Raw genomic sequence first — 27,886 nt, forward strand, 5'->3', positions numbered from 1 at the left:
CCTGTGTCTCTGTTTCAGAGCGAATCACTCAGGTGCGGACTGACATCTACGTCACCAGCTTCGGTCCTGTGTCCGACACGGAAATGGTAGGTCACGGGGCCTGGCCCCGCATAGATCATTCTAAGTAGACCCCTCAAGAACTCCGCCGCTGGCCTCTTCTGCTCAGATGTCCCCTCGTTGCCTTCCTTTGCATTAGGAATATACTATAGATGTGTTTTTTCGGCAAAGCTGGAAAGACGAAAGGCTTCGGTTCAAGGGGCCCATGCAGCGCCTCCCTCTCAACAACCTCCTTGCCAGCAAAATCTGGACCCCAGACACGTTCTTCCACAACGGGAAGAAGTCCATCGCGCACAACATGACCACGCCCAACAAGCTGCTGCGGCTGGAGGACGATGGCACTCTGCTCTACACCATGCGGTGAGCAAGGGGATGGGATGGGGGAAGCTAGGCGAGCAAGGGTTCAGTGCAGGGACATGGTCACCCGACCAGTCCCAAGGTCCTGGGGTCCAGTCTCTCTGAGGATGGGTTTCAGGACTGCAGCCTGCGTGGTGCGTTTCAGTGTTTTCATATTCTGCCCTTCCCATGCCACAGCTCATGACAGTTCTTTGCTTTAGCGCCTGTGGGTTCAGAGCCATTAGTTATTTGTACTTTTTTTTTTTTAATTATTCTAGTTCAAGAGCATCTTTGGAATTAGTGACCCAGATAATAATGTAAGATAGGGAAAATTTATTTTATAAAAATTTCATTGAAACCTTTAAAGAATCCTTTTTTATGTTGTAGTCATGCAACCTCTTCAAGTTTTAAAAGTCCATTTCTCATAAACTTTGATAACATTGCACGGCTGAGGTTAAATTTCAGTATTTCTGGTTTGAAATGTTCATTAGTCATCTTTTCCCCTGCATTATTCATTCTCCTTCAGTAAATCAATAAATTGACCATCAAGAGAGGCTCCTTTATAATTTCTCAAAGCTTCCATGGTGGGCTTAAGTCAGCTTCAGAAATTTTTTTTTTTAATGTAAAAAAAGTCACCAAAGCCAAGTGATAAATAAATAAATAAATAAATAAAGCACACGGATAGATGTAGGTTTATGGAATTCCCTGTCTCTTGCTACAATCTCTTAAACTTCGTATGTAAAATAAGTAATCATAGTGGAAACTCATATTGCTCTTGTCATCTTTGGAGGCTGTATTTTCTCATGTATTTTCTGAGTAACACTTTGACATGCAAACCTGATTGACAACAGAACTTTCTCCTTCTCGTCATCACCCCATAAGGAGCTCCGATGAGCAGTCTTGAGACACAACCCGTGCATTTCATTCTTTTTTTTCTTGTACCTTGCTTTTCTTTATAATGATCTTGTGCATGTTCTTCCCATTGATGGATGTGTGGGTTGTGAGCATCACTGTCCTTGTACAGTTCCTTCTCCATGAAGCAAAGTGTATTGAAAAACTAAGAAATGTTGCCCGAGTTGAGGATAAGGTCTTGGTCATCTTCCCAAGGAAAAGAAGGGTATGGAGAGAAGCCAGTGCAATCTCAGCCTGTGAGCAGAGCCCGGTGTGGTGGCAGAGGAGTCTGCTGGGTCTACACAGGGTGCCGGGTTGAGGTGATTGTCTCGGTGTGATCATTGTGGGGGTGCCTGTGTGTTTTTTGTAGGATGCAATAGACCCCATTGGATTGTTGTCCTTGATTCTCATCACCCCGTCACAGGGGTCAGGTGCAAAGCCTAAACAACGCAGCATGAAATGAGCGATTTTATTTCTGGAATCTGGTGGGGAGGTAGGGCCACCGATTAGAAGGGGAAGAGGTGGGAGAGGGGCTTCTTATTGAGCACCCTGTGCCGGCCCTGCAGGAACCCTGCCAGCCAGATGACACCATGACCTTTAACACACAGAGAAAGTGAGGCTCAGAAGTGTTTGGTAATTATCCTAGGGTCACACAGCTAGTGAAGGGATGAGAATTTGAGCTCAGGTCTGAGCTCATATTTGACAATGGGAAGGATGTGGCACTATTAGATGTAGGATAGATTTCTTAGTACCCTCTTCAGAGTGTCATGCCTAGAAGGAAGTCAGTGAGAGGTGAGAATGGGAGCAACTTGTCAGCAGTAATGAGTGGTTGTTTATGCAGAGAATTCTGCTAATGAGCTGCAAAGTTGATAATGAGTTTTCTTTTTCAGTCATATACAACATTTGGGAATTGGAAATAGTTCCTCTTCAAGGTGCTATGACTTTTAATGTGGTGAAGCTAGAGCTAGGGGGTGATACTGCATGTTATTGACTTAGCCAAAATGATGAGAGGGCAACACAAACCTGTTAAAAATCACGTGAAGTGGTGTCCCAGTGCCCCACCCCACCATGGGGCATTTTGGGCACGGCCTCTGGCTTCAGCACTGGGCCACACCTGTCAGGACTTGTGCTCTAATTTGGATCTTGAATGTCCTCTAAAGGTGCACGTGATAAAAGCTGGATGCCTAGGGTGACCCTGCTGAGAAGTAGTGGAAAGTTTAAGAGGTGGAGTCCAGCCGGAGGTATTCTGGTTAATGGGGGTGTGCCCCTGAATGGGATTGCGGCACTCCCCATCCTTACTTTTCGTTCTTTCACTCCCTGGCATAAGGTGAGTGGTTGACTCCACCACACACTTTCCACATGAAGCCTTACTACAGGACCAAAGCAAAGGGGACAATCAGTCATGGACTGAAACCTCCGTAACTATGAGCCAAAAACCCCTTTTTTCTCTGTATAAGTTTATTTATCTCAAGTATTTGTTCTAGTAACAGAAAGCTGACAAAACACCTTGTAAAACCAATGGTATCCTGATCCAGTGATTCCCAGTTAGTCTCCATCTTAAGGAAATCATTAGAAACATGAACTAAGCTTCATGTACAAAGGTATCTGCTGTGACATTACTTGTGATGTCAAACATTGGAAGAAATATAAAAGCTGATAAATTTTTCAAATAACATTGTGTCTTTAGTTTGTGTGTGTGTGTGTGTGTGTGTGTGTGTGTGTGTCGGGTACAGGGGATTGAACCCATGATCTCACACATGCTAGAGAAGGGCTTTAACCACGGAGCTACATCTTGTGTCTTTAAACTTTGTAATTAATGAAACATGAAAGTGTAAAACAAACTAGGATTTGTGTGATGCCCTTTTAGTCTAAGACAAATATCTAGAAATGTTTAAAAATAGTGCAGTTATCATCTTTAAAAATGTAGCTTCAGAGTAATTGTATCTGGAGAAGATTTGTGTTGTAAAATTCCCATCACACCCCAGAAGTCGTTTAAATGAGTATTCAAAGATACACACAATTTAGCAGGATGGAATTCTTTTCATAGGGGATTTAAAAGAAGCCAAGAGAAAGTCAGCTGCTGATGCCATTTGATCCTAATATACCTGTCAAACAGCTTTAGGCATTTGCCTAGAGTTAGTTGACAACATTGGTTCTGAAGAATTTTCTATGACCAATAGGTCATTCTTTACAGAGTTTGAAGATACAGTTCACCAACTACTCAGTGTAAAACCAAAGAGAGACACAAACATTTCCCACTGGATCCTCCAAAAGAGAACACTCGGTGCTGGAAGTGTAGCTCAGTTGTAGAGCAAGTGCTTAGTATACCTGAGGCTCTGGATTCAATCCCCAGCACCATAAAAGAGAGTGGTGGAGAAAGAATGGGAGGTTCTGGGGAATAATATTGATCAAATTATTTTTTATTTTATTTATTCTGATTTGTTACATATGACAGCAGAATGCATTACAACTCATATTACACAAATAGAGCACAATTTTTCATATCTCTGGTTATACACAAAGTAGTCACACCATTCATGTCTTTATACATATACTTAGGGTACTGATGTCCATCTCATTACACCATCTTTTCTACCCCCAAGCCCCCTCTCTTCCCCTCCCTCCTCTCTGCCCTATCTAAAGTTTGCCATGCTCCCTCCCCACATATGAATATGCCACAATGAAACCCACTATTCTGTAAAATTAATATGAACTAATGTCTTTATTTCTTTCTTTGGATATTGGGGATTGAACTCAGGGGCGCTTAACCACTGAGTCACACCCCTATCCATTTTTATTTTTTATTTTGAGATAGGATCTCTCTACGTTGCTCAGGGCCTCACTAAGTCACTGAGGCTAATCTGGCACTTGCGATCTTCTGCCTCAGCCTTGGAAGTCACTGGGTTTACAGGCATCTGCCACTGTGCCCAGCTATGGATTAATTTGTTCAAAAGGACATTTTACGGTACAGATGCTCCCAAACTTACAATAGGGCTACATTTACATAAACTTGTTGTAAACTGAAAATAACATAAGCTGAAAATGCACTTCATGCACTTACCCCAAATGTCATAGCTTAGCAACGCAGCACACAGTGGAATGTCAGTTTCCCTCATGATCCTGTTGCTGACAGGAGGCTGTGATCTGGTGTGTTACTGCATGTCGCTACCCCAGGAAAAGGCTAAATACAAAATTTAAATATATTGTCTATTAAATGCGTATCACTTTCACACCATTGTAAAGTCATCTGTATTGAACAATTACTCCTGGAGAGTCTTTCAGCAAATAGATCTATTTTACAAAGCCGTCCCCAAAGCTGAGATTCAAACATTAGGCATGGTGGCCCAGTCACTCTATCCTGGCCTCCTTTTCAGGGATGGAGGAGTAAGAGACTAGCTTTAGTCCATCCAGGATATTGATGGATGATTGTCACCATGGCCAACTTTCATAGTTGCTTTTGATTCCGGATAGAACTTTTGGTCATTAGTAGATGGGTTCCGATTCCCTGCTAGACAAGCGCTTTATGGCAGGGTAATTACCTCAGGTAGACATGGCTGGTAGACATGGCTATCTTTCATCTCCATTTCTTTTGCACTCTCCAGAAGTGCAAACTCTTGTGAGGATGCACCATGAGGGGCCTCTCAGTCTTCAGTGTCAGAAGAGCAAACTTACTTAGGAGGCGGGCTTCGCTAGAATCACATGATTATGTCTGTCTCAGAAGACCTGTTCTGCCCACCCTCACTCTGTCCAACTGAGAGAAAGATCTGGGTGAATGTTCTAGAATGTTGACCATTTCCCCATTGTAGCAGAGCACACAGCACTGAGTAGCCTAACACCAGAGTCAGGTATCGAATGCCACTCTGCATCATCTTCTGTGCACGGTGTTTCCTTCTGTGATGTTTTTATTTTGAGGAAGACAAGTTCTTATATCTGTTTATATTCTGTTTAGACTTTCATCATTAAATGGGCAAATATTTGCCACACATTGAAGAAATAGGAGGTATCGAGAAGATCATGGGGTTAAGCTGACTAAACTTCAAGTTCTTGCATTTAGTGGCCAGGAATCCTTGATCATTTCATATTAATCTCTTAGAATCACTTTTTTTTCCCTTCGTGTTGCCTTATTATTAATTATTTTCCTGGCAATGCGGAAGAGCTATAGGGTCTAAGACTCTTTTGAGAACAGCTAGCAAATAAGCATATTCTTCGAATGGCCACTGGAGGGTAGCATAGTCACATTTATGTTTGGTGATTCACAACACCCAAAGTAACCCAAGAAACTAACTTGGAAGAAATTCTGTTACACGTGTTTGGTTTATAGATAATGTATTTGAAGGAATTGAATACATACAGCTAGAATTTTTTTAACTAGACACTGATATGTGTGTGTATGAACAAGCATATATACATATACACACCAATGTCCAGTTAAAATCTGCTTTTGTGAACCAACTCATCTTGAAATTTCAAGGTAACACTTATTTTATAATGACAGAAACAAATATGATTCAAGAAGTATGATATCAAAGCCAACAAGAATCAATGTTAATATTTGGGGGTGGGTCATGTGCTTGTGTCTCTGTGTATAGACACACATACATACATATGTGCATTTCTGTGTGAACACCTACAGCGTCTCCTATGGTTTTTAAGTGGTATCAATGTCTGAAAACTTCTTTAGGTAGATATTTATTTAAAATGTATTGAAGACATTCTTCTGTGTCTTAGAGTTTGTTCTGAAACATGATACATCACATTTCATCATGTGGATATTCTGTAACAAAATTCTGTATCTGTATCTATAACAAAAACTCATCCTATTTCCTTTTTTTACTTGATAAATAATATTGTGATTCCAGCACACAGATATATGCTTTGGGTCAATTCCAGGAATTGAACAAAAGATAAATCTTTTATATATATTTTCAAATTGTTCTCTGTAAAATTTGTACGAATTTGACTTTTGGGAGTAGAGATTATCTCTCTTACTTCCTTTCTGATACTTTGAATGTGAAAATTAAGTGTCCTGCAATCAATTCCCTGCAGCTACTTACAGACAGCTGTACTCCATATAATCTCAGCACCTGGCAATAAAGAGGAACTAAATGCATGTTTGTGAAGGAATGAACAGTAATGGACTGAATGAGACCACTTTTTCTTAAGTGAGGTTGTCTCTCTGCTCAACCTCAGTTTGAGGGTTTCAGAAGGGAGACCCAGAGAAATTCCTCTTTTGCAAACAAGCTCAGTGCTTTGGTTTGTGCCAGTTTCATAAAGATTCAAGCTTATATTTGGCTAAAACATTGTACTTGCAGCATATAAATGAAATCATTTTAAACACATATTTCTTGCATATTTGGTTCAAAGACATGACTAGAATTATTCTTGGTCTATTGTAGAGGATCTTATTTCACAGTTTCTACAGTTAGTCCATAGTTTTGGACTGTTGAGCACACATCTCACAAAGGACCTCCCCATACTTTGCAAATGGACCATCTCCAACACATTTTTGCTTTCTTTCAAAGTATTTTACAGTATCTCAAAGGCTGCGGACACATCCAGTCCTAGTAATAGAGAAGCCAGGTTTCTGCTGTAGCTTCTGCACGGCTGACATGTCAGGCTCCCTTGCCTGAGCAGGGACCTTCTTAGAGAGAGCCTCTTTCATGCTTAGGGCCACAAGTTCCAACATTCTTGGTTGAAAGCCAAGCTGACTAGAGTCTCAGCTCTGGGCTTTGATCCAGAATACCCCTCTGCCATGCACACACACACACACAAAAGTCCAGGAATTCAGTTATGTTTGAATAGAAAGGATCACTTGATTTGATGAGCTCATTAATTTGCAAAAATGTCTGTGTCCTTTGTTATTAGCCAGGTGCTTCAGAAAAACAAATTCATCGAATGTGCACAACACCATAAGAATTTGGAGCCATCATTATCCCAATTAATAAATAAATCCCATGAAGCAGGTGAAAATGCATACACAGGAATCCACCCATCAATAAAGCCCAAATGCCCAAACCTGCTTGCCTGTCCCTATTGTAACATAATACCTAAGCAACCTGCGCACTCTCTGTTCAGCTAACAGACTGAAAATAATATCCACTAGGTGGCGCCATGCCCATTTGCATGGAGGAAAAAACAGGCCAGACTGCTCCAGAGGGCCCTGCTGAAGTACTGGCTCTACTGAAGCACTTCCAGGGAAATGAAAAGTGTTGTGGTTCTGTAGCACATTCCTCTGAAGGATACAGGAAGCCTGTCCTTAGCCTAGAGTCCTTCCTGTCATGCAGCCAGCCTGTACCTGCACCCCAGGGACTGGAACAGGGGTTCTGAGTCAATGTCAAAAGCTGATTAAAAAAAAAAAAAAAAGAATCCTCTTTTTCACATGGGGAAGGGTTGAAGGACCAGCCCTCCTAATCTCAACTAAGAGTGTGGTCCTTTTAATTGGCAGATATCAATGGTCTCATCTCATGCATGCTGTCATCCATGTGGTTCTCGAGTCTGAGTTGACCCTCAGATCAGCCAACAACAATGGGCACTAGAAAATTCTAAGAAGTCATGGTCTCATAGTAATGCAGCTAATGCAGTGAGGATTTCTATATTTACCCTGAAAATGATTAGGTGTTTGCCTGATGTGAAGTGGAAGAAGATACAGTAGAGTTATCCATGCCCAAAGTGTTTCCCAAGGAGATTGGAATCTCAAGAGTCTTGCTTTTGCCTTTTATAATTTGTGCTGTCTGATATGGTAGCCACTAGCAATCTATGACATTTAAAAATGAACCTTACATAAAATTAACAATTCAGCATATTAGCAACATCTCAATCAATAGCCAGATGTGAATGGTGGCTTCCACAATGGGCAGCACATGTATAGGACATTGGTGTTGCCACAGAGTTCCTTTGAAAATTCAGCCCAATCTCAGAATCAGAAGCATTTTTAGGGATCCTGTTTTTTCCACTCTGAGCCCTGATCATATGTGTGTCCACCCCACCTAGACCAGTGGTAGCCAGCTGCTCTCAGCCGTGTCACATGTGCAGTTAATAAAGACTCAGGGAATCTTTGTACTTAAGCAAAGTTTCAAAGTATTTCAAGGAAACTTAAAAGTATTGAAGCTACAGTCTTTTAATAGGCTGATTTTTCTAAAGCATTCTAGAAGTATGAATGGTCAAACTGATAAATATTTTCCTAGACATCTAATAAGAAAATAGTACATTGCCAACTTAATTTTTGTTATTGAACTTTTTTTCCTAATTGAAGTTGATTTTTATTTTTCTACATTTGGCAATCCTGGGGATTGAACCCATAGCCTCATACATACGAGGCAAGTTCTTTACCACTGAACTACGCCCCTATCCCTTGAAGGTAATTTTTTTCTACAGTACTTCACACAATATTAATAAGGTCAATGAACACACACTATTAACTGTTAGCATTAAATTGTTAGTCTGTTGGAATTAAAACACAGAGAAGAAAAAGAACATAGGCTGGACTAATAGGAGGGGCCCTTGGGGTTGGGGGAGGTCAGGTAAAGCTTTCCTTTGGGAGTCACTTCAGGGATGATGTGGCATTGGGTAGGTGGAGGAGGGGTGTGCGTGGCTGTCCACAGAGCACATGTTTAAGGAGGTGGGTGAAGTCCAGTGACTGAGTGGGTTCATCCTTGTGTACTGGGCATGAGGCTGAGGAATCAAACCTGAGGCAACTTTGCATGGGGGGAAAAATGATTGGAAGCATTAGAATTCTCAGAGGGAACAGGAATTTAGGGGATTATGACATCCATGCAAGGGATGAAAGGTGACCCCAGGGAAATGGAAGAAATGGCCCATGTCTGTGACATTTTGGAGGTGAATGGACAGGACTTGATAGATTTAAAACTGGTGACAAATGGGAGGTGTCAAAAATGATTCCCAGGTCTGTCTTGCAAAGTGATACCATTCCCCGTGATAACGACACAAAGGAATGAGTGAACGAATGGGAACATTTGAAAGGCACCAGGGCTTTCCTGAAAGTGTCAGAGAAATGTTGAATTCTATTTTCAATATGTTACACTTGTGCAGTCTCTGATGTGGCTAAATGAAGATATCCAGCACAGATAAAAACAATCCAAAGAGACGTTTTGTGTGACTGTTAGCCAGAGGGTGTGTGGCTCAGCTTTTCCCTGGGTGCCCAGCTGCAGACCTGAGCCTGCATGCAGTGTGCTCCAACAGCCCCTAAGGCACTGGGCCTTGTTCTTTCCTGCCTGGGTGACCCAGGATTTCCAGTAATGCTGGGGACACCCCCCTCCCTGCCCTCTGCAGGGAGGAATGATCATTGAGGATAGTAGTGCTAGAGTTGGAGTGGTGTGTGTGAGCGTGCATATGTATCGGTATGTAGATGTGTGAGTGTTGTGTATGATTGTGGTATATGAGTGTGTATATGTTTTTTGAGTGTGCATAGGTATGTGTGTGTGTGTGTGTGTGAGAGAGAGAGGGAGAGAATGTGTGGTTTGGGGGTGTGTCGTGTTTGAGGGAGTGTGGGTACATGTGTGTGAGAGAGTATGTATAGGTGTTTGAGAATGTGAGTGTGTTTTTGTGGGAGTGGTTGTATGTATGAGTGTGTCTTTGTGGTATATGAGTGAGTATGGATGTGTGAGTGAGCATGAATGGCTGTGTAAGTGTTGGTGTGTAGTGTGGTATCTGAGTGGGTATGTGTGGGTGTGGGAGTGTATGGTGTGTGTATGGGTATAGTGAATAGTTAAAGAGAGTATTATGCGGGGTGTGTGTGGGGTGCAGTTGTGTGTGAGTGGGTGTGTATGTGAGTGTGATGTGTACAGTTGTGTGCATGTGTGTATGGTGTATGAAGGTGATCGTGGGGTGTGTTTGTGATTGTGTAGCTTGTGTGAGTGGGCTTGTGTGCTATGTGTGGTGTGTGATGAGAACAAGGGCTCCCATCTCCAGACTCTTACTGGATAAGGGGGGAAGGCAGTCTGGCCAGTCTCCTGCTGTGTAACCTATGTGCCTAGCCCTGATGGGACCCGGGCTGGTTCTACTTCAGCTCTGCCCTGCCTCTCACAGGGCCCAGCCCATCCTTAAGCCATCATTTCCTCCCCACTTGCTCCCTCCCTTCACCCATTTAAAGTCGTGTGGAAAAAGTTGAACCAGCACCATCCATGGAACCACCTGCTCAGCCTTAGGGTCTGGGGAGCAGGGCGAGTCCACAGGGTGACATCAGGGGGTGAGACTGGGTGGAGGAGGTAATGTGGCCCTGCCTGAGCTGGGGCTGCCAGGGTTTCTGGACACAGAGACCAGTGTGTGCAAAAACACGGCTTCAGGAGTCAGTATGCAGTTATGTGAATGTGTGCTTGAGGCTATCGGGAAGAAGGCCAGGGAGCAGCAGGAGTTAAGACCTTTTTATGGACAAGGATCAGGGCGAGGCTGATTCCTTTTGGTTTGGCCTTGGGGAAAGTAGGCCAGGACCACCTCTGTAGGCTTTCCTGACCACCTTCTCAGGCCACACAATTCCCACGCATGTCCCCTTACCCCTCAAAAGTGGTGGAGTAGCTACAGTTGTTCCTCACTGCAGGTGAGGAGAGATCCTGAGGTTGGAGGGTAAAGCCAGGCCACCCTAGGAGGAAGTCATCCACCTGGAGTTCTGTGTCAGCAAGCCCCAGTGTTCACATGACTCCTTAAAGAGAGGCTGGCAGAGGTCTGGAACAGGGATCCCTCCAGACCCCTTGAGGGTCTGTGGGTGGTTCCACCACTGCACACCCAACGTCATCATTGAGTCCCACCCTCATCTGAAAGTTAGGATGGTCCCTCTAGGCATCTCCTTGAATTGGAAGAGGCATCAGCGAGGTGATACAGGTGAGGGCCATGTTGTGATCCTCCTGTGTGAAGGTGTCTTAGTCAGCTTTTTGTTTTGCCTCTAGGACCTAAAAAACGGCCCGAACAGTTTTAGAGGAGGAGAAGTATCTGTGACTTTCACTCTTTCAGAGGTCCTAGTCCTTAGACAGCAGACTTCATTACTCTGGGCCAGAGTGGGGCAGAAAATCATGGTGGAAGGGTGCGGAGGAGGAAGCAGCTCAGCTCATGGTAACCAGGAAGCAGAGAGAGTGCCCCACTCGTGAGGGACAAACTATAAACCCAAAAGACGCCCTTAGTGATCCACCTCCTCCAGCCACACCTTCCCTGTTAATCCCTGTCAGGGGATTAATGCTCTGACTAGGCTAAGGCTCTCTTAACCCAATCATTGAAACTCTGGACTTCCCTGCATTGTCTCACACCTGAGCTTTTGGGGGCCACCTCACATCCAAACCATAACAGAGAGGCTCCTATCTGCTTCCCCAAAAGACACAACAGGCAGTTTTCTCAGACTGTGATTCTTCCCTTGTTGCCCACTTATAAAAGCTAGTTCCACATTGCCCAGGATCTTCTCCTGGTTAGAGTCTGTCCTCCCATTTTCCCTCCCCTGAATCTGTTGCCTTCACTGTTCTTGGTTGCGTGGACCTGTTTTCCTGTACTCTCTGGTCATCAGAACCACTGCTTTCCCCGGTCTACAGAGAGGGTGCCGTTTTGAGGCACCGGAGGTGGGTACTGTGCTCCTCCATGAGGAGCCTGGGCACACGTTTTTGCCCTGCTTGGTGAAGGATTGAACAGAGACGTGGGACCTTGCCCAGCTGCATGGACCTAAGACATAGCTGGATGAACAGAACATAGGCTTCCTCCAAGGCTTTGTCCTCCAATCTCAGAGTTGCTTTTCTGGAAAATAAGTTGTTTCCATGGGTTTTACTTCTGTTTATTTATATGCCTTCAAATAAGTACCCTCAAGCCCTGATTTTCTTCTCGGTGGACTGCAGGCTTCTCTCTTGTGCCCTCCGCTGAGGTCTGCAGCAGCCCAGAGTTGTTCTTACATTGTAGCTGCTTGCTTAGTTCTTTGTTAACCAGCTGGTTCTGTCGATTGCTGACCCCCTTCCATTCTTTCTGCCATGAAACACTGGCCTTTCTTTGTTGTCCAAATCTACCAAAGCTTCCCCTCCATCCACTGGGACTCTTCACCTTTCCCCAGAGGGCTGCTACCGTCATTCAGCTGATGCCTGGCTCTTGGTTTCTCTTATTATTCCCTCTAAATACAGGTGCAAAGACAACTGTAAAAGTCCTCCTGATTCCTTGCAGGAATCTCTAGAATGTTCAGGATTTATAGCCTGTGAAATAACTTGTAAATTTTGGATTCTACTCTTAACTTTGGTGTAGGCTTTGGAGCTATTCTGCTTGGATTGGAATCCTAGCTCTGCTACTAATAAATTTCTCCTTATGTTATGACAGTTAAAGTATCTGTCCCCTAGGGTTGTAAATATAAGCTAAAAGAGCCTATTCACAGTGCTCAGCCCAGAGGAGATGTCTGTTTAGTCCTGTGAGCCAGGCTGGGTCCAGGATCTCCATGAGAGCCCAGCACACCTCTTCCTTCCTTCCATGCCAAGGGGTGATGCTCTTCTCCCCACTTCCCAGTTCTCCCTCCTGGGCTATCAAATGGACATCATTCTGTCCCTTGGGTTATTTTCCAACCTCACACTGCTCTGGAGCCTTGTACCTTTTGATCACTTCTCTGCCCTACATTACACAGAAACCTAAGGATAATTTGGAATGTATTTTCCTTCTGTGTAAAGGCTCCGAGGTGTCTTTGTGTACATGTGTTAATGATGCTCCTGAATAACCATGAATTTTATTGCTGTCTCTGAAAAGGCAGATAGAAAGTGCAGACCATCCAGCCTCTGAATATAGAAAACAAAGTCTGGCTGCCCAGGGAGTAAAGGCAATGGAAGAAGTCCCCCCAGTCCTTGCACTGCTGCACCACCACTCTGGGGAGGTTGCTCTTGGGCCACCTTCTGAGAATCTTAGTGTATAAAGTTTCATCTTCACATCCACATGCATCAACACACCCTTCCTACCAGCTCTACGAAGGAAGAACCTGAGGTCATCATTTGAAAGATTCTGGGTTGCTAAAGCAGACACATAAAATGGCATAAATAGCAACTCAGAAGCACTTGTGTGTTATCTGAGGTCCTTAGAAATCTGGAAGAAGGGATTTAAATATTGAAAGCAGCAGCATCTATAGTACAGAAGATTGGCACCTGTGTCCAGGGACTCAGGCTTCGCCATCACCAGTCAGCATCTCCTCTGACCCTTCTGTGAGCCCAGAAAGCTTTTCTCTTTCTATTCTCTGCTTTATTTATTTAGCCTTTCTTGTTTCCTTTCTTCACTTAGCTCTAGATTTAGCTCATTCTTTTTGTTTTAGTTCCTTTGTATGTGAAGTTAGGTTATGGAATTGAGATCTTCCTTATTAAATGTCAGTGTATCTAGGTATAAATTTTACTGAGAACTACTATTTCCATATCCCATAAATTTTGATAGGTCATATTTTTGTTTTCATTCATCTCAGTTGTTCTTTTCCCTAATTTCTCTTATGATATATTCTTTGACCCATTTCTTCTTTAGAAGTGTGTTCTTTAATTTCCACATATTCATTAATTTTTCAGTTTTCCTTCTGGTGTTGATTTCTGGTTTCATTCCATGTTTCAGTCAGAAGTGATACTTTGTATTATTTCACAATTTTTAAATTTGAGTCTTGTTTTGTTGCCAGCTGGTCTATCCTGGGCAATGCTTCATGCACGCTTGAGAACAATGCGTATTGTGCCCTTGTTAGATCGAGTGTCCTTTATGTGACTGTGAGTCCAGGTGGTTTATAGTGCAGCTGAAGTCTCTGTTTTCTTTTCAATATTCTGTCTTGATGCTCTACCCATTATTTAAGATGGGTTATTGATGTCTCACTATTATTATAGGATAGTCCATTTTCTCTGAATTTTGTCATTTTTTTCCATCAGATATTTTTGGGATTCTATTGTGAGCTTCATTTATGTTTGTAGTTTCTGTGTATTCTAGATGAATTGAACTTCTTATCAAAATTATACAATATCTTTCTTTGTTTCTTTTAACAAATTTTGTCTTAAAGCTCTCTTTGATTATGGTTTGCATGGAATGCATTTCCTTCATTTCACTTTCAACTTTCTAACATATTTTGGAACTAAAATGTGTCTCTTATTGGCAGTATATAATGAATTTATATTTCTTTATCAATTCTGCCAATCTTTTTTTTTTTTTTTCGTACTGGGGATTGAACTCAAGGGTACTTGAGCATTAAGCCACATCTCCAGCCCTATTTTGTATTTTATTTAGAGACAGGGTCTCACTGAATTGCTTTTATCACCTCACTTTTTGCTGAGATTGGCTCTGAACTCATGATACTCCTGCCTCAGCCTCCCAAACCTCTGGTATTACAAGCATGCACCACTGTGCCCAGCAGTTCTGCCGATCTTTGCCTTTCAATTGAAATGCTTAATCCATTTACATTTAACATAATCACTAACAAGGAAGGACTTCTTCATTTTTTTCTGCTTATTTCTATATGTCTTATTCATTTTTTGTTCTATGATTCTTCTGTTACTGCCTTCTTTTGAGTTTAATTTTTTCCCAGTATATAATTTTGATTCCCATTCAATTACTTGTATATTTTAAAATTATTTTCTTAATGTTTTGTCTGGGGATTATGTTTAACATCAAAATTTATAACGACTTAGTTTGAATTAACTTATTTTCTATGATATAAGAAACTTTGCTGCTATGCCATGTCCCCTGTTATGTTATTCGTTGTCACAGGTTACATCCTTGTATAAAGTATGTTCATTATTACAGATTTACAATGATCATTTTATGCATTTGTCTTTTAAAACATGTGGGATAGGGCTGGGGCTGTGGCTCAGCGGTAGCACACTCACTTGGCACATGTGAAGCACTGGGTTCGATTCTCAACACCACATACAAATAAATAAAATAAAGGTCTATCAACAACTAAAAAAAAATTTAAAAAACATGTAGGATAAAACAGGGGTTAAAAACTAAAAATATAATAGTATATATAGTACCATCTTTTGTATTTACGTATATAATTTCTGTCATTTATTTTCTTCAGTAGCTTTGAATTATTGTCTAGTATTTTTTAAATTATTCATACAGGACTGCCTTTATCATTTGTTATATGTCAAGTCTAGTATATGGAAGTTTACTAAGTAATGAACTTACTAGTTTTTAAAAAAATTTAATTTTTTACATATTTTAAAATTTTATAATTGATTTCATTTTCCTTTTTGTTAACATGTATTCATTGTGCCTAATAATGGAATTTAGTATAATATATTCATATGTGTATTGAGCATACCACAATCAAATGCAACCTCCTTTATACACTCTCTTCCAACTTATTAAGTCCTATAAAATAATTGATTTTTCAGACCAGTTTCCGATTTACAGAAAAGTCGAAAGTAAGGTGCAGAGATTTCCCTTATTCTGCATGCCTCCACACAGGGATTGCCTCCCTCTCCCCATTACAGTGGTACATGTGTTTTAATAGACAAGCCTATATTGACATGCCATCATTCCCCTAGGTCCATAGTTTACATTAGGGTCTACTCTTCATGTTATACTTTTTATGGATTTGGACAAAATTAGAATGATATGTACCTAGATTATGGTATCACATGTGATATTTTTGCTGCTCTAAAAATCCTCTGTGCCCCACTTATTTATCCCTCTCTCCCCACAAACCCCAGCAGTCATGTTCTCCATAGTTTTGCCTTTCCCTAGAATATCATGTAGTTTGAATCATACAATATGAAACCTTTCTATCTGGCTGTTTTCATTTACTAATGTGCACTTAGGTTTCCTCCATATTTTTTCATGGCTTGAAAGCTCATTTCTTTTTAGTACCAAATAATATTCCATTGCTATGTCTGGATATAGTATGCTTCATCCATTCACCTATGAAAGCACATATTTGGTTGCTTGGTGTTGGTGATTGTGAAAAAAGCTACTGTAAACATTCTTGTGAAGGATTGTGTGTAGACACAACTTTTTGACTCTTGTGAATAAACACTGAGGATCACAGTGCTAGATCTTATGGTAAGATTTCTTTTTTTTTTTTTAGTTTTGTGGCAAATTGCCAAAATAACTTCCAAAGTGGCTGGCTGTATGATTTTGCATTTACGATAGCAAAAACTGAGAATTTCTTTCTCCACATGGTTTCCAGCATTTGCTATCATCAGTGTACTGGAGTTGGTCATTGTAGTAAATATGTGGTGACATCTCATTGTTCCAATTTGCATTTCCTTGATGACATATGATGTGAGCATTCTATGTTTGTTTGTCATCTCTATGTCTTCTTTGGTGAGGTAGTTCTAAGGTTGGTTTTTTTTTTTAATTAGAAAAAAAATAAGCTGTTTATTTTAGAATAGTTTTAGTTTTGCAGAAAAAGTATAAGGACAGTCTAGTGTTCCCATATGCCCCACAACCAATTCTCATATTACTGACATTACATAAGTATACTTCATTTGTCTCCATGAACAAACTGATATTGGTACATTATTATTATTATTTACTAAAAGTCCGTACTTTATTCTGATTTCCTCAGTTTTTATCTTAGTTCTTTTTCTGTTCCAAGATCTCATCTGTGATGCTACATTATATTTAGTCCTTGTATCTCCTTGGGTTCCCTTGGCTGTGATGATATTTTTTCAGAATTTCCTTGTTTTTGATGATCTTGATAGTTTTGAGGAGAATTGCTTAGATATTTTAAACTATATTTTAATTGGGTTGTTTCCTTTTTGTGGTCTAGTTATAAGAATTCCTTGAATATTTCATTTAACAGTCCTTTGTCAGATATGTCTTTGCACTTTGTTTCTCCCCATCTGTGACTTGTGTTTTAATTTTTTCTCTGATTAGAAAATTTTGATTTTAATGAATTTTAACTTATCAATTCTTTATTATCATATTTGAGGTGTCCTTAGCAAACTCAAGGTCATTTATTCTCATAGGATAATAAATTTATTCATTTATTCTTATAAGAGATTTATAGTTTTGCATTTCCCATTTGGTCCTGTGATCTATTTTGAATGGATTTTTGTGAATGTCCATTTGTCCCAGCATCAGTTATTGAAAGATTATGGTTTTCCAGGGCATCGCCTTTGCTTTTTGGTCAAATATTAGTTGACAATATTTTGTGGGTCCATTTCTTCACTCTTTTCTCTCCTATTAATCTCTTTGTCCATTGTTTCACAAATTCTGCACTGACTTGCTTACTGTCACTTTATCTGTCTATCTGTCTCTCTATGCTCAGGATCAAACCCAAAACCTCATGCATGCCAGACAAGTGCTCTACTACTGAGCCCCATCCTCTACCCACTGTTGCTTTGTAATAAACCTTGAAGTTTGGTCCTGTCACTGTTCCTACTTTGTTCTTTAATGTTGTGCTGACTATTCATGGCATTTTGTCTATCTAGATAAATTTTACAATCAATTTGTTAAAATCCACAAAATAACTTTATGGGGTTTTAGTTGAAATTGCATTGAGTGTGCAGATCAAGTTGTAAAGAGTTGACATCTTAGTGATATTGAATTTTCCTATAAATGATGATGGAAATTCCCTCCATTTATTTAGTTCTTTGATTTCTTTCATCAGTCTTCTTGTTTTTCTCACATATATCATGTACATCTTTGTTAGATTTTTACATAAATATTTCAATTTTGGATGGCAATATGTCTTTCATTTAAATTTTATATGCTCATTGCTGATATGTGAGAAAATGACTGAATTTTGCATATTAATCTTGGATCCACTAACCTCACTTAATTTGTATATTAGTTCCAGGAATTTATTATTATTGTTGTTGATCCTTTTATATTTTCTACATAGAAAGTCATATCATCTGTGCTTATGGACAATTTTATAATTTTCTTTTCAATCTGTAGATATCTTTAAATTGCATTTCTTATCCTATTTTATTAGCTAGGGCTTCTAGAATGATGTTGAAAAGGTGTTGAGAGGAGATATCTTTGCTCAGTTCTGAACTGAGAAGCAAACTTTGAATTTCTCTCCATTAATTATGCTAGCTGTAGGGTTTTGGAGATAATTTTTATCATGTGAAGGAAGTTCCCCAATAGTTTTAGTTTACTGTAAGTTTTTGTCACAAATGGTTGTTGGATTTTGTCAAATGCCTTTTCTGCATCTAATGTAAAATTGTACAACTTTTCTTTAGCTTGTTGATCTGATGGATTACATTAATTGACTTTTTAATGTTTCTTCAGTGACCTTTAATCTAGAATATATTAAATTCTCCTTAATGTTGAAGCATAGTTTGGCTGGAAATAGAATTCTTGGTTGATAGTTTTTTTCTCTTTAAACACATTCAGTAATCCATTGCACTGGCTCTTCATCGTTTCTGGTGGAAATCATCAGTTTAATCTTATTTAGGAACCTTTGTGCATTATGTATTGCTTCTTCTTTGCTTCTTTCATGATTCTTTCTTCATCATTGGCTTTTGACAATTTTAGTATAATGTATTTTAATCTATATCTATTTTGACTTTATCCTACTAGGAGCTCACTGGATTCTTAGATGTTAAATTTATATTCTTTATAAAATTTAGAACTTTTTGAGCCATTATTTCTTCAATTATTCCTTCTCTTTTCTCCCTTTCTCTTGTTCTGGGACTTCCCGTGTCCTTGATTTGGTAATGTTGGTGGTGTCTTAGACCTCTCTTAGACTCTGTTCATTTTTATTCATTCTTTTCTGTTTCTCCTCCTCCTCAGACTGGATAATTTCATTTTACTTTACCTCCAAGTTTGATGAATATTTTTCATTCTGCTGTTGAAACTCTCCACACATTGTTTGCTTCAGTTGTGTTTTTGTTTTGTTTGCTTGTCTTTATCCTCCAGAGTTTCTGTTTGGTGCTTTCCTAACTTCTCTCTCTTTACTTGTACTCTGTATGTTAAGATATTGTGTACTGTGCTTCCTTTATTATTACTTTGTGCATGGTGTTCTTTAGTTCTTTGGTATTTAAGACAATTGGTTTAATTTGTTTCCTAGAAGTTTAATGTCTTTGTATTCTCAGGGAGTTTCTGTTAATTTTTATTTTCACTTTAAATAGACTATCTTTGTTTCTTCATGGGCTTTGTTTTTTAATTAAAAATAGGCATTTTTAAAAAATTATAATGTGGTAACTCTGAAAATTCTATCCTCATCACCTTCATAGTATTTGTTGTTTGTGCTTGTTATAGGTATTGAATGCTTGCTGAGGTTTTTTTTTTCCATTAATTTTGTAAATTCTATATTGTTTGTCATGTGGGGCCATTGTTTCTTTAGCTTAGTGGTTACATAGTTATCCTACAGATTTTTAAATGCCTTGAACCAAAATGAAAACTATCTCCTCCCCCTTGGGGGAAAAAGCATCAAAAAACCTCCCCGAGTCTGTGGATAGATTTTAGACAAATGCTGTCTAGGAAAGGACATCAGTCTGGGAAATCTCTGATACAGGCAAAACAAAAGCAGGGAACCTCAGATAGATCAAAACAAGTAACAGATATCATTTGATAATAAGGTTTGAATTGCTCCTGTTACCACTCACCTGCACCAGGAATGGGGCTGCCATTGCCAAGGATTATGGTAGACTTGGAGAGCAGGGGATGGTACCTGGTAAATTAAAATGCCTCAGAACTTGCTTACTGAAGACCAGGTGCTTTTGTCTTCACTGAGATCCCTCTAGTTGTTGTAAGATTTTTTTTGTAGGTTCCAGAATTCAAACAAAGGTTGATGTTTATAATTTTTGCCAGGTCATTCTGGATGGACAGACTTTTGGAGTCCCCCAATCTGCCGATGTTTCTGATATCTCCTTTATTTCTTCTGTAGAGTTTTAAAAACATCTACTGTGTGTCATGCATTGTGCTGCATATTTTACATTGGTATGGCAATACCTTAAATAATACTGTAAGATAGCTCCTATATAATGGAATCTGCTTCAGAATTTTGAATCATAGAAGCTGGCTCTATTTGATTCCATAGACTTGTCCATCTGCTTTCTTCTATGTCATGCTATTCTTTGTCTTATGCTTTATTCTTAAAGAAATATCTCAAAGAATTTCTCAAAGTTAAACTTTGAATTTCATTTTGAGAAAGTAACTCCTTTGCATATTTGTGATATTCCTCTTTTGCAGCAATTTTTATTGTTCAGGCTTATGTTTATTTTTCCACATTTGACCTGTTAAGGTATATTTATTGCTGAGTGTATAAATACACATAAAAAAATAAACAAAATATTCCCACTCTCACACCCATCATTATGATGCCTTCTTCAGGACATGAGTAATGAAAAAACAAATAGTGATATTAATCAAAACAGATCAATAAAGCTTATGTCCCTGTAGGATAATATGTTAGCTTTTCAAAATTATCAAATTTCCCAACATCAATAACAGTTGGTGACATCTTTCCAACAGTTGAAGGGGAATGAAAATTCTAATAAATAGTGCAGACCTCACTTTTAGTCCAGTATAATTCTGCTGGTTGGTGTCCCATACATCCTATTATATTCAAGTATATGAAATTAATTAGCCATAAAACAACTTATGAATCCTGTAACTCAAGCTTGAAGTGAGTTGTAGAATTTAGATCCATTTCCAAAAAGACATTTTTGTCATCTCAGTAGTCAATTTTTTTAAAGCATGGAATGCTACAATTGTATAAATGAAAACATGAATCATCTGAACATAATCTTTCTTGAAAGACTTTAAAATTTCAAATAATACCCTGTTCTATTTTTTTAAAAGATTGTGTTCATCAAATTTAAATTCTATTGTTTAAAATAGGTCACTGTGAACTTTATTCCAGCTCTCTATTGCTTATTCCTACTCTCCCACCTCAACAGCCCCTGCGGGACTTGCCTCTGTTTAATTTCAGGCAATTCCTGCCAACCCTACTCCTGGCCTTGGAGTTGGGTGGGTTCAGGGTTAGTGCTAAGGCACAAATCCCTGAGGAGCTTGGCAAACAAGTACAGTGCCCAGCTCCTGAAAGAAACCAGGCGTGCAGTCAGCCTGGATCCAAGACAATCCATTACAGTGGATGCACAACCATCACAGAACACAACCAGTACCCACACCATCAGTAATAAGATCAGCCTGGCAGTGATCTTCCTGATGATACAGACACTGTTCTTGGCTGATCAACATTTATATTTTAAAATGTTCAATTTTTACATATTTAATTAAGCTTTAGAGTGCATTTTTCTTCAAAATTTTTATTCTAAATTGTAGTTAGGTTCCCATGAATATTGGCAATTCCTAGCAGGTACACAAAATAATACAAGTAGAACATCATGTTAGTGATTGTTTATAAGAAAACAAATATGTTCATACATTCTTTTCTTTAGAAGACAATTTGAGGTCTGTTTGTTTGTTTTGTTTTTCCCCTTAGTGAAGGAGTGTAAGGGAGAAAACTCCAACAGGGCGGGATTTTAGCATCAGGCAGCATACCTGGGAAGGTTTCTGAAGGAGAAAAAAGAATGTCTATATTCCTAGCACTGGTGACTTTAATTTTTTATACACACACATATGCCTGCATACACACACACACACACACACACACACACCCTGTCTTTATTTTGGGAGGGTTGGTTCTAGAGATACCACAGATACGAAAATATTGCATAGATACCAAAATTCTTGGTGTTTGTATAACACCTATGTACTCATTTTTTTATGTACTTTAAAAGAGCATCTGACTTACTAAAAATTCCAAACACAATGTAAACACTATCTAAATCATTGTTAAACAGTTTTGTTTAGGGAATAGTGACAAGGGAAGGTCTACATGTTCAGTACAGATGCATTTTTTTTTTCAGAATATTTCTTATCCTTAGTTTATTGAATTCACGGATGTGGAAGCTCTGTGGATACAGTGGCCTTCTGTGTGTGTGTGTGTGTGTGTGTGCGCGCGTGTGTGCCAGTTTTATGTAAATGAAGATGTGGATAGATGTCTCTTCATTTGCCAATCTTGAGATGAGTCAAATACAAGAAAAATGAATATGTGATTCTCAGAGCTGGGCTTCCTTTCAACGCCCCCTTGCCGTAGCACAAAATGTGGATCTATAGTTCCAGGATATCTCAGGATGTGACTCAGGTACAGAGCCAGGAGAATTCTGTGGCTTCCTCCTTGCTAGAGTATTGAAAAGCCTTGTTCAACCTTATACATGTGTGGGTAAACCAGAGGCATCATACAAGGCCATACTGCGATAAGCCTGCTCCTCCTCTGAGGCCAGGTGGGCAGTACCAGTTCCACTGCACCTCTGAGCCCTGCAGTCTTTCAGATGGATACAATTCTGGGGACTAGAAAGGCACCTGAATGAAGCATTGGTGTGTTCTTTAGGGCTTGTAAGGCTAGAAAAACATCATGACCAAATAAACAGTGTTTCTTTTCCATAGCATCAGTCATTTTATACATGTTAATATTGACTTTCAGAACTCCACCCCACCCCCACCCCCCAGCAAGGATTTCAAATATTGCCTGAGAGTCACTGGTAGCATCTTTATGAAAGGCAGTGCCTTGCCTGTGCGGTTCCAGAGAGGTGTGGTATGCTGGCCACTACTCACTAGGTCAGGACACTGTGTGAAGTACTGATTTCATTAACCGAGTCTGTATTTTCATTGACACGAACACTTTGTGGGTATTTATAAATTGGCTAACATTTCCAAATTTCCTTGTCAGCTTTGTGAAAAACTTCTGTGGTGGGGATGAGGGTGCAGCTCAGTAGTAGAGCACTTGACTAAGCACATGAGAGTCCGTGGATTCAACCCCTAAAACTCCAGAACAACAATAAAACTTAGGGAACATTCAGCATAGTTGCAACTGGTTATACAATTAATAAATATGACTTCTGTCTTATTGTATGGAAACTGCTGTATAAATTTCCTACCGTTGCCATGACAGATTTCCACATAGTTGCTTTTCACTGGGAAGGATCCCACTTTCTTCTCTTTCTCAGCTTCTGGAGGCTGCTTGTTTCCATGGGTCATGATGCTGCTCACCCTCCTGTGTTTCCAACATCTCACCTCACTTCCTACCTCCAGTATGAGCCTCTCCCTTTCCAGTAGCTTGCAATTGATGACATTGGGCCCACCAGGAGGATCCAAGATAGTGTCCCCATTTTTAAGAGTCTTAACTTTTAAAATTATAATTATTAAAGCATATTAATGTGTTTCACTGTGACATTTCTGCACAAGCATATATCATGCTTTGAGCATGCCCTCCCTTTCTTTCCCTCTTGCTTCTCTACTCCCAGTTACTCTTCCCTTTCCCTAAAAGTTCCTCTTTTACTTGTAGGTTATCTTTTCTTAGTTTCCATGTATGAGGGAAAGCATGGAATATTTGTTTTCATGAGTCTGGCTTGTTTCACTTATCATGATGTCTATCCATAGTCCTCCAAATGGCGTAATTTTCACTCCTCTTCATGGATGAATAATGCTTTATTGTGTATATATAGACCCTGTTTTCTTTATGCAGCTTGAGGGGCACATAGAATGATTCCATGTCTTGGTTATTGTGAGTAGAGACATAATAAACATCATTTGCAAGTATTCAAGAGCCTTAACTGAATCATATCTGAAATGGCCCTTCTGCTACATAAGGATATATTCATAGGTAAGGGAGCATTAGTATTAAGGGCATTAGTTTTCCTGCCACATGTACTGTCTGGACCCCCAAATTTATGTCCATCCCACAATCAAACTACATTAAATCCATCTGCATATCCTCAAAAGACTCAATATATTACAGCATCAAATTAATGTACAAAATCTCAACTAAAATTTATCAGCTCAAAAGTTTCAAATCTCATCATCTGAATCGTCTAAATCAGCTTTGGGTAAGGATCTGCTGTGATTTATCTTCAGGCACATTTCCTCTACATCTGTGAATTTGTAGAACCTAGGAAGCAGCAAGTTCTTTGCTCCAAAAATGCAATACTGAAACAGGAATAAGGGAGCAGTAATAGACCTTCCCATTTGAAATGAGAGAAAATGGTAGGAAAAAAGAAAGCACCATTTCCGAGCAATTTCTAAATCCAGCCATACAAACGACATTGGGTTTCAAGGCCTGGCACTAAAGCTCTGTGATATGAGGTCCTGCCCTGTGTGTCTGAGGTTGTGGCCTTGGAGCCTCCTTCCTTTTCCATAGGGTAGCACATATTTGAAGCTGAGTGTTGTCAACCTGTTTCCTGCCTCTAGGATGTTGGGAGTCTGGTACCTTCTTTCATTGTGTCCTCTGTCCCTTTCAGTCCAATGCAGCAGTGTTTCTGTTAATGTAAAATTTTTGAGAATCTCATGGGTCTCCCATAGATGTCTCAAATGTTCCTGCCATTAGACAAGCAGCTCTTCCATGCTTGTTCATGGATAATCCCCTCTTTATATCTGGCTTCCACTTACATGACTGAGGGGACCCCTGAGTCACACACTTAATAATCTCAAAAAGTTTTCTGTGTTGTTCAGATGCATGAGCATAACATTGTCCTATGACTCCCTTGTTTTTCTCTTAAGACCAGGCCATTTTGACACTGAATGTCATAATTCTAGTATATTTCCTTTTTTTTGCAACCTAGATAAATTAAGAGTTATCCAAATCATTGATTCTGGCTCTTTTCTTTTATTAGCAACTTTCCATTCCGTCTCTCTCCTCTGCCCCTCACTTTTTACTATGAGAAGCAGAAAGGAAGCAGGCCACAACTTCAACACTTGGCTTGGAAATATCCTCATGTAGGTATGAAGTTTCATCATTGTGTTAGCTTCCTATGACTTCTTCCTATGACAAATTGCCACAAATTTGGTGGCATTAAACAACACAAATTCATTCTCTTAAGCTTCTGGAGCACATGAATCTGAAATCAGTTTCACTGGAGCAAAAATCAAGATGTTGGCAGAGCTACACACTCTCTCTGGAAGCTCTTGGGAAAAATTCATCACCTTTTTTAGAGTCCTTGTCTTGCATTCCTTGGCCCAAGGCTCCTGCCTACCTCTTCAAGCCAGCAACTCAGCACCTCACGTCTGTCATCTCTGTTTTCATCTCCTTCTCTCTTCTGTGTTTCATCTCTTGCCTGTCTCAAGAGCTGATTGCATTTAAGGCACACCTGGATGACTTCCTCATCTCAAGACCCTTAACTTATTCTCATCTGCAAAGACGTTTTTTCCATGAAAGGTAATGTTTACATGCTCCAGGAATGAAGACCTTATATTGTCAGGAGCCATTATTTATGTTACTATGATTGTTTGTAAGTCCTGCTGTCTGTATAACTGTAGATACAGTTCAGCCAAGCTTTCTCTCACTATACAACAGTCATATTCTCTCTTACAGTTTCCAACAGCGTGCTCTACATTTCCTTCAGACTCTCACCAGCAAAGCCTTTGATCTCTGTATTTCTACCAACAGTATGTTTTTGGCCATTTAGCTATTCTCAGTGACAGCATACGTTTTCTATACATGCTCATCACTTTCTTGCAAATCCTCAGTACAGAGTCCTTAACACCCATGTGTCTAGGAACAGTCTATTTAGGGTCATGTAGGATTTCTGTTATTTATCTCAGTTTCCTTCCAGCCTCTACCCACTGCCGAATTCCAAAGCCATTTCCACATTTTCAGAAATTTATTACAATAGCTTCCCTCTTCCAGATATCAAAATTTGTATCAGTTATTACCTGTTGGCACTGTAACAAATTGTCAAGAACTTATTTGCTTAAAATAGCACATTTTATTATATTATAGTTCTGGTGGTCAAGAACCCCAAAAGAATCTTATAAGGCTAAATTTAAGGTGTTGACAGGTTTGCATTCCTTCTGGAAGCTCTAGGGAAGAATCCTTACCTTGCTTCTTCCAGTTTCTAAGAGGACACCTGCATTCCTGGGCTCTCGACCACATCATTTCCACCTCTGCTTCCCTCATCACATCTCTGAAACTGATGCTCTTGCCTCCCCTTTATAAAGACCCTTGTGATTATATTGTTCCCACATGGATAATCCAGGAAAACCTCTCCTTCAGAAGAGCCTTAAACTAATCACATCTGCAGAGCATTTTTCCATGTGAGATTGCATTCAGAGGCTTGGGGTTTCTGTGCATGAGAACATAAACAGATGAGCATTGCTCTTATTTTGCCCAGCATGGCACTACCTTCCACTGCATTAGTGCTGTATTTCTACATGGGTGAGAAGGTCTCAAATCTGAAGAGAATATGGCTAGGAATCTGGACACTTTCTTCAATTACTTATTGTTATTAAATTTCTGGTCTTGGACCAACACTTTTAACCAGTTTTTCATACCTATTAATTATTTCTTTCTGGTTATAAAAGCAGCTGCTGTTATCATTCTTTTTCAAATGAGAAGACTTGATCAGAGGAGTTAGGCAGAGTTAGTTAATTAATGCTAAAGCTTCTCTAGAATTTGGTTGTTTTATCTGTCTTAAAGTGCTCACCTGTGAGCTGCTGCTTTTGGTTAGATCTCAATTAGGATGATAAAAATCCAAGACGGAACAATGATCTTAACTGACAAAATAGTCTTTCTATACCCTACAATTAAGAGGTTGTTCACAAATGGGACCTTATGCTCCAATAAGTCAGTGCTTAAACTGTCTTAACAGAAATTAGAAGTAAAACATAAATTGGACCTTTGGGAAAAAAAAAAAAAAACTGGATTCCTCGATCTACTAGTAAATCAGTGAACTTTTGCCAGAAGCAGGTTTCTTAGCCTTCTGGGCTTCATTTTCTTTATCTAAAAAGTGAAGATTTTGACTCAGTAACCTGACTGGCACTTTTGAGCTATGACAGTCAACCATTCCTAGAGGGCTTTGATCTCAATTCTCTGTGAAGGAGGTTGGACATACATCAAGGCCCTTACATTTCAAAGACCCCATGAATAGAAGTTTCCCTCCAGAGACATAAGCACAGACCATTGTTGAGACACTTAAAGGCATCAAAAATTTTAGATTTATTCTCTCACTCAGGCTGAAACATTTGCTGTTGGAGGACTTATCTGAATAATTAATTCATTTGTTAGACACTTTCATAGATGAAGTATGCTTTTCTGAGGTTTTAAATTCTAATTCTAACGAGCTCTGTAAAACTGAGGACTAATCATTGAGTCTCTAATAATAACATTTATTGAGGTGGTAATTATAGAAAGCATTCTTTTTTATGTTTTTACTGGAAACTTTTTTAAAGAATCTTTTTAATGTAGATCCATATATTTTATATATGGATATATATAAACATATATATTTCAGTCAACTATTTTGCTGCTATGACCCAAAGACCTGATAATAATGATTAGAAAAGGAAAAGTTTATTTGGGGGCTCATGGTTTCAGAGGTATCAGTCTATAGAAGGTGGGCTCTATCCCTCAGAGCTCAAGTTAAAGCAGAATATTATGGTGGAAGGTGTGGTAGAGGAAAGTTGGGAACATGGCACCAGAAAGCAGAGGGGGGGGGGCAGGGAGGGAGGGAGGTTCCTCTCACCAGGGACAAACTATATCTACCCCAAAAGCACTCCCCCACTGACCCACTTCCTCCAACCACACCCTGTCTGCCTACAGTTATCAGGTAATCCCTATCAGGGGATTAGTACATTGATTAATCATTTTCCCTCTCAGCTTCTTGTGTTGTATCACACATGAGCTGATGGAGGATACTTCATATCTAAACCATAATATCCCCCCCACCCC

General features: G+C 39.6%; 1 protein-coding gene across 2 annotated transcripts in view; it reads left to right on the plus strand.

The window, feature by feature from the left end:
* Gabra5 (gamma-aminobutyric acid type A receptor subunit alpha5) overlaps positions 1-27,886 on the plus strand; it is a 79,921-nt gene that overhangs the window by 18,956 nt on the left and 33,079 nt on the right. For both annotated transcript variants that reach the window (XM_048793068.1, XM_015480203.2), the window contains exons 5-6: positions 19-86; positions 197-417. In XM_048793068.1, coding sequence (XP_048649025.1) covers positions 19-86; positions 197-417 — 289 coding nt within the window. The remainder of the gene's footprint in view (positions 1-18; positions 87-196; positions 418-27,886) is intronic.

The sequence above is a fragment of the Marmota marmota genome, unplaced genomic scaffold, assembly GCF_001458135.2.
Source record: "Marmota marmota marmota unplaced genomic scaffold, marMar, whole genome shotgun sequence".
NCBI classification, from domain to species: Eukaryota; Metazoa; Chordata; class Mammalia; order Rodentia; family Sciuridae; genus Marmota; species Marmota marmota.